Genomic DNA, 8,389 nt, shown 5'->3' with positions numbered 1-8,389 from the left:
CGTTAAAAAAAACGTTGGAATGACACAAATTGATACATGTGTGTTTCAGTTTTCGTTTTGCAGCATCTAAATGCTGGAATGACCTACCTCCTCCGATAAAGAAAACTAAATCTCAGTACATGTTTAAAAAAAATTGTGTAAAAGCTGGCTTCTATCACAGCAGAGGTATCGTGTAATTGGTTGCCAGTAAAGGTACCAGTTGCACGATGAATCCTTCTGATAAATAGTTGTCAACTTATAGTGCCTTTAATCAACATCCTTATTAAAACCAAACACGTTTATTAGTGCCTAATACCTATGTATTATTTACTGTCAAACTATGTATTATTAATAAAGCCTTTAAAATGATAAACTGTCCAATAACATCGCCTTGGCAGCGAACTATTCGTCTGGTTAGTTAGTAAGTTACTTAGGTTAGATTTAAGAACTTACTCGTAGTTAAGAATTAGCTTTAGGTTTTTTCTGGTTGGGGACTGAAAATCAGCGGTCTCGCTGAGTCTCATCCATTTTACTGCACAAATATTTGTAAATTGTACCTATTTTTTTTACTGTACTTGCAATTTTTTGTATTTTTTTTTTTGTGTCGGTAAATAAATATATTTTTACTATTTTTATTTATTTATTCACACGACGGCGGTGGCGCTTTTAATCAAGCGTTGTTGGATTTTTGACTTTAAGCCTTGGTCATTAAATCGAATTTAGAGTGCGGACAGATTCAAGCGCTTTTTTAACGCGCGTTGTAAAAGCCCCTGTGTGGATGAGGGCTAAGACTGTACAATCTTCGGTTTCTTCCAGAATACAATTTTTTTTCCCTTTTATACGTTGACGCATTTATGTAAGACTGCAGTGAAGTAACAATTATAATTTAGTAAAAATAGAATTATCTCATCTAAAGTACGTTGTTTTTTGACCTTCACGTAATCAGTAGCATAGGGTAAACTTTCGGTCAGTACCTGGCAGCACCGTCAGCTGAGAGGTGACTGACTGCTTGACGTTGTGTAGCTTGCTCCGTATTCGTTCTTGTTTAACATTTTAAGAAATTCAGAGAAACAGTGCATACAATAGTTTTAGTTCACAGTCAAGATAAACGTCCGCCACAATGAGTGAACTAAGTCAGGAGGAGGTGAGTCCATATTTTGATTCGTAGATGAGTTCCAGCATAGTGCGTATGGGAAGTCTAATTTCGTAACAAAACAAAGCATTGGCGTTCAGTGGTCGCGCGAGTTTGTTTGGTCGCACGTGCTACAGCCTCGTGGTTGTTGCAGATACGGAGACGGAGACTGGCCCGGCTGGCGGCGCTGAGCGGGCCAGGCAGTGCTGCGCCCGCGAGCCCGCCCGCCACTCCTGGCGCGTCCGCGCCCCTGCCCGTGCTACGCGCCAGCCCGCCTGCGCCCTCCACGGAGCCCAGCACGCCAGAGGATATCGCAAACGCCAACAAACAGCCATTCTATTCAGATGGAGTAAAGAAAAGTGATGATCAGACAGAGATACCTGCTGATGGATTAATTGTTACAGAAAAGACAGACAATAATTTACTAGATGAGATGCCAGACACAAAAATGACAGATCTGTCTCAGACGAGGCAGTATAGTTTTGATTCTATGGGTGATGATACACTGGTTAGTTGTGGTTCAGTGCGGGTGGGAAGCTCGCCGCGACCTACTGGAGTAGAGCAAGGCATGCCGCGGGAGGACAGCACCTCCCGGTCAATATCTCCGGCACAGTTTGTTGAGCCGTCCCCAGTGCGACCGCGGCCTAGCAATGCCTCACCGAGTTGCTCCAGACGTTCCCTATCTATGGAAGTGGATGATGTGTCAGAAAGGAATTCCCAGTCTGAGCAACAGCAGGAGCCCATGGAGGTATGTGTACCATTTGTTTCTTTTTTATATCTATACAACATGACTTGCATTGAATTCAGAACAATTACACAAAGCAGGCATTCAATTTACTTGACGCAATAACAAATAAGATTTGTTAAAGCTTCAGTACAGCTGTGTTCTGCATTTTGCACCTTTTCAAAATAAGATAAAAATGTTTATAAGATTCATTCAAATAAGAATGTGATACAAATCTTACTAGTCTTAAACAAGTGTATAAAACACTATAAAACATGTAAAATTAGTAAACATGTATGAAAAAAACAAGTCAAGTTGTTAATATAATTTGGTTTAGTAATAAATGTAGGCTTGTGTAGATGGATAATGGGAAATCATTTTTTCATTTCAACCATGCATGTGTTGTCGATATTGGCATTCAATCCATTCAAAATATCATCATTATTTACCTAATATCTGTTTAAATGCTTTAAATAAATCAAAAGGACCTTATAGACCTTTTACACAATAGGTTAATAAATGATCAGGCCATGCTTATACATTTTCAATTGCCATTAACAAATCTTATTCCAATCTTAAATGGGAGACATATTTTAGGGTTTGCCAAAAAGGCAAATTCGGTTTTATACATGATCAGGAAAGCTGTCCGTTACATAGATAAGAATCTCTTTATTAAGCTATATAAGACATATGTAAGACCCTTACTGGAATATGCCTTCCAAATTTGGAATCCATATTTTTAAAAGGATATAAATCTTATTGAAAAAGTCCAAAGAAGAGCCACAAAATTGGTACCATCTCTTCGTAACCAATCATATGAAGATAGATTAAAGGAATTGGGCCTGACAACCTTGGAGCAGCGAAGGCAACACGGTGACTTGATAGAAACATATAAAATACTCACAGGACACTACAACATACCCGGGTTAAGCATTATTTTTACTTGCAGCATAAATGACAGACTGAGAGGACACTCTCTGAAACTGACACGGACGCAGAGTAGTAGCAACCCCAGACGACACTTCCTATCTTACCACATAGTGAAAGTGTGGAACAGTTTACCCGAGTCAGTGATCAGTGCACCTTCGATAAACTCTTTTAAAAACAAACTCGATGAACACTTTCGTAGACTACAAAACACTAGTGGACATTGATGTGCACGTATCAGCTTTAAGCTGCCTGCGCATTCACATATAATAATAATAAATACACTGCCATACAATAGCAATAATAGCATGCATCTTATAAACTGTAATAGATGTCATATATTAAAGAAAAATTGAGTAACCCCTCCGGTGGCCCGAGGACGAAACCGATGTCTCCAGCTTGTGGCTAACATCCTGACCACTAGACCACCCGGTCACGGTGGTACCCATCTCAAATTCTCTTTTTTTTAACAATTAAGGCCTGGATATGAGTCCTTAAGCCAAATCTCCCAAATTCTCGCCTTTGAGCGTGCATCTTGTTTTAAGTCTCAAAATAAGCTTTTTTTACATTTTGGTCTATAAACTATTTTATACCTATCTATCTAGCCTTTTGTTTCCGATCCTTGGGTTTAAAAGCTTTTTTGAAATGTTATCGTGTTTTCTACAAAATGTCCCGCAGTTCGGTGTGCCTCTTGGCATAGGCCTCCTCCAACCTTCTCCACTGTACTCTGTCTTCTGCAACTCTGGACCAGTAAGGCCCCAAGGTTAAGCGGATTTCATCTACCCATCTTGTTTTTGGATGTTTTTGTTTTCTTCTTCCGTCTCTTGGGTACCATAGGGTAACTTGTTTGCTCCATTTGTCTAATTTGCATCTCAGCATGTGTCCTGTCCACCCCCACTTTAGATGGTCTATCCGACTTAGTATGTCTATAATCTTGGTTTTACTTCTTATCGCTGAATTTGAGATTTTGTCCTTTAGCTTGACTCCTAGGATACTTCTCTCGATTGCCCTTTGACATTTTGCCAATTTTTCTCTATCCTTGGCTGTAAGTGACCATGTCTCACATCCATAGGTTATTTATGCATGGTAGAATACAGGTGTTGAAAGTCTTTCTCTTAATGTGCATACTGATATCTTTGTTTTTCATTATTTCTTTTAAAGACCAGTACTTTTTCCATCCACAAGCTATTCTTTTGTTAACTTCCTTGGCCATTGAGTCTTTAGGGGAAATAATTTGTCCCAAGTAGACATATTCACTCACATATTCATAGGTGTTTCCATTTGCTTCTATGTTTATCTCTTTGGTATTGGTCATCAGTTTTGTTTTGCTCGCATTCATTTCTAGCCCTACCCTACTGCTCATAACTGCTAGCGACTCTATCATGTATTTTAATTTAATTGGGCATTCTTCTAATAGGATTATGTCGTCTGCGAATCTTAGGTGATTTAGACTGTTTCCATTGATCTTGAGGCCATAAGCTTCCCAGTCTCAAAATAAGCTTTTTTTACATTTTGGTCTATAAACTATTTTATACCTAGTGGTGGCAAACAAAATACGCTTTGCTTGCCTGGTTATTACCACTATGGTTGCTTGAATGTCCAGAACCGCTACTTGTGCGTTGTCAATACTTTGAAGAAGTTCAGAGTGTTGCATTCTTAGCCCCTATAACCCTACCCTTTGAAAATGTCCCTTAATTTGGCATTGTCCAAAATCTTAGACCCTCTTTTTTTGTATTTTTTTTCTTAACCAGAATCCGTGATTTCTGCCAAATTAAGGGTGTTCATAAAAAACTTCATCCACACTGTAGTCTCCTAGGAAAAATTTACTTAGTCTTGTTTTAGCATCTCTGCTAGTGAAAGGCTTGTAAATAATGGTAATTAATCAACTTCATAACTTGACACTGTTAATTGCTACATTATATAAGTTACGTATGTTTTGATAATGGGTGTCAGTTAAAGCATTACAAATCACAATGCTAAAATGTAAATTCCTACATCGCATTTACATTTAATTGCTTATGAACATTGTTTTCCATGTTTAATGCTCTTCAAAAACGTTTGTGTACCGTGGCATGACACGCTCAAGATAACACGGTTAAATCAGAAATGTACACTTGAACAGTCAATCTTAGCTACAAAGATAGCTTACACAGACCTTGTTCAGAGTTTGTTCTTATTCCTTGTTAAATATCGATCGACCCCACGTGTTATCGACTTATCGCGCGGTGCGCGCTATCGCCACCCGATTTCTGTCAAACCATCTCGTAACTCTGAAAAGACCACACCTCCTTTCCAAATGGCTTAAAATGATCAGTTTTCCGATTCACGCTTTTGAGATCGCGTCCGGCTTCTTTGGAATTGTCTCCGAAGATGCCTGAAACTGATGACTTTTAATGCGTTTGGCATCAAAGGTATTAAAAGTTGTCCGACCCCTTTGCTTTGGGTATTTTAGGCATTCACCTATAAATAAAATCACTAGCATCCTTACATCTTGTCAACGATAGGTTCGTCCTGGCACTCTTATCTGGGGTCGTTAGTCGAGTTATGGCCCCTACAGCAAAATATAAGTAGCTACACTCGTGACCCCAATGACCTCCTTTTATTCACCTTAAGCAGGGGAGATCGTAGACCCCTAATCTTGATCGGAGCTAAACGGTTAATCCAGAATGATGCAGTTAGTTACACGCTGAAACATAGGTGGCTTTACCGCCAAGGAAATGAGGTAGGTATTTTTTTTGTTATTACCTCCGAATTCTCGTCGTTTATTTTGAAAGTTTCCTGAATTTAAGGAATCAACGAAAGTCCGCAAATATTAAAGACACGAAACGTGTGTGAATATTTGAAACGTGGGTGATGTGATTATTCGACTTTTTACGTCATACTACTGTGGGCACAACACAGAGCTCCTCTCACGAGACGAGATGGTTTGAGTTTTAGCTTTAGGTATAGAGTAGTAGGTTTCCGTGTTAGCTAGCTATCGAGTCGACTTGCCTAGTGTTATATAATTGAGCGCCTATTTCTTAGATGTCTCAAAGGAAAAATAAAGTCAAAATTAGCTCTGACTTGATCAACGCTTCGCCACTGACTTTGTATCAACAAAGTTACCCATTATATTCACTCTGGACAAAAACAGTTGATCTTGACTTTGAGCTAGTTCCCTGTTATAACATGGCCCCGAGACTCTTAACTACTACATATAATCGAAGATCACATTCACACTGGCACGCAATAAGCCATGCACTGCGCACTGACCAAACCTAACCAGAGCTACTGTTACGTGACACTCGCTCGTGACGTCACAATATAATGTCCGCGTTTCGTAGGCGCACCTATTACATCATTTATTCACTGTTCGCTTTCTAGATTGCCCGAACTACAATAAGATCTCGGAAAATGTTCCGAAATTGTTTTCTTCTGATAAAATATGCATTGCGAAACATTTATGAGGTAGGGCAGAAACATTGGTGACACATTTAACGGTACATTAGCATAATGCACGTTGATTGGAGTGGTTTAAATTGTTCATATGAACGCTTGCTGGGAAATGCTAGGTATACATGTAGGTTCGTTGTCGCCCCTTCATAAATATATGAAACCCCTCTTAAGACACAACTGTAGGTCGACTCCTCAATAAGGAACATCTCTTTACGGGATATTTCACTAACAAACACGACGCATTTATAACGCCACGTGAGCAAAATGCGCCTCCATTGACCTGGTTTATATAAATCCCAACTACACGGTCAGACCAATTAATACCACTTAAGGTCTGACCGGAAAACTTGACGGTAGAAGTCAATCCTTGAGTTACACCGGATTTTTTGCGTAGTTTCCTTAATTCCGAGCCCATTTAAAGCTCACAGCACATCTCTGTTCAGATATTATTTTTGAAAAAAAAAATATCGTTGAAAGTACCAGGTTAATACAATTTTCCGCGTAAAAAATAATTTTACACTGGTCCCTGCAACTTCTTTTCAAACATTTTTTTATGGGTAGATAGTGTAGATACATGGTTTTGGCGTGGTTCTTTTAGAATCTTCTGGTAGTACAGTTACTAGGTACAGCGACAATTGGTCATTTTAAATAGATCTTCTGAAAGAAATATAAATACTTAGATACCTTTTCAGAGTACCTTTCCAGTGATGCATTGTAATAACTAATAAAATAACCTAATAACAAGGAAAATTGTTCTAAGCTATTTAGCCTCGTAACTAATGGACAGAGAAAGAGTCACGGTCGTCGAGTCGCTGTAATTAACAGTATTGATATCGATTGATACAAAGTTAATGCCGTGTAGGTATCTCCGGCACTGGGGTAGGAAACCACAGACCGCCGGCGATCCTCACATTCAATGTTCACGTATGTTGGTGTTGTTTTGTACACGTGTATCTATGTCAGCATTTAAAATGTATTAGGAATTAGGGTAATAAACAGATTTCGGTTCAGAATTGATTTTCTGTTGCTTGCTAAGAATTTAGAGAGCATTCATTTATAATTTTGGGGCAGACCAAAGTCGAATATAATTAAAAGCCAGTAAGTTTAGTTTCGGGGTTATATTTTTGTTTTCCGTTCTCTATCTTCGTTCGTAATTCGTAATACAAGTGAATTACCTCCATCCCATACTATTTTATTGTTTATTGAAATGGATAAAGAATACAATACAATTTAATCGAAAGCTAAAGGACAATAAACATAATAATAAGCATCAATGTTAGTAGACCGTTGCCTGAGCAAAATGGCGGTCAAGGGAGCGGGTGGGCGGTCGTAGGAGTCGTAGGACTCAATGCGCTTTTAGGTCAACATCACTTAGGTACACTCAGGTACTGCGTAGGCTCGTTTGAGTACTTAGGAGATGCATCAGAAGCAAAATGGATCGTGCGTACATCACAGTAACATGGTGCCCCGGAATTTTTTAACAAAGTTAAAAGTTAAAAAATTCAAAACTCATAACTACGAAAAATCAGCTAACATACATGGGGTATATATTCTGATAGCCCACGACGTGTGAAGAATCAAAACAAAATTTTAGGACATCGAGATTTGGGCCATCTTGTATTACTAAGGATTATAAGGAACCCTAAAAATAATGCCATTAACAATGCATTCATGTCATTAATAACGGGTCTATCGCGATTAAATTTCATTATTTTACCTTTTTTTCCGAGGTTTCAGCCGTGACATTTATTATGTGCAAAAAACGCGAGAGTTTAAAGTGTTATACCGAACCCTAAAAATGTTTGACTGGGACTTTAAGTAAAAGCATACCGAACAATGATATTAAAACCATATATTCAGATGAAACTGATTTGTTACCTTGCGCCTTATAGTCGCACAAGGCACTATCGCTTAGGTACCAGATCCTACTGAATTATTTACAAGTACGAGTATGACTGCTCTGTTTATCGCTATGTAAGTAGAATAAAATAAAAAGATCTTTTGGTAACAGAATTAATGGCCTCATCCGCAATCGACGGACTGATTAAGGTTTTAACTGAGCAGAGAAGAACGAACGATGTATACAAATTCTGATGTCATAAAGAGAGGAATTTAATGCGCGTCATGTGCAAGTCAAGTCGCGCTAAAAGGAAAAAAGGAACTTTTATTACTTTTCTATAGGTAGATTAGGT

General features: G+C 38.6%; 1 protein-coding gene across 1 annotated transcript in view; it reads left to right on the top strand.

Annotated features, from left to right (window-relative positions):
- The first annotated feature begins 936 nt into the window (after positions 1–936).
- LOC134797709 (ubiquitin conjugation factor E4 B) overlaps positions 937–8,389 on the top strand; it is a 50,494-nt gene continuing 43,041 nt past the window's right edge. Inside the window, exons 1-2 of the mRNA XM_063770059.1 lie at positions 937–1,123; positions 1,266–1,859. Coding sequence (XP_063626129.1) covers positions 1,100–1,123; positions 1,266–1,859 — 618 coding nt within the window. The 5' untranslated portion in view covers positions 937–1,099. The remainder of the gene's footprint in view (positions 1,124–1,265; positions 1,860–8,389) is intronic.

This window comes from Cydia splendana, chromosome 15 (assembly GCF_910591565.1).
Source record: "Cydia splendana chromosome 15, ilCydSple1.2, whole genome shotgun sequence".
NCBI classification, from domain to species: domain Eukaryota; kingdom Metazoa; phylum Arthropoda; class Insecta; order Lepidoptera; family Tortricidae; genus Cydia; species Cydia splendana.
The sequence above is the reverse complement of the archived record's forward strand: the minus strand, read 5'-3'. Positions and strand labels throughout refer to the sequence as shown.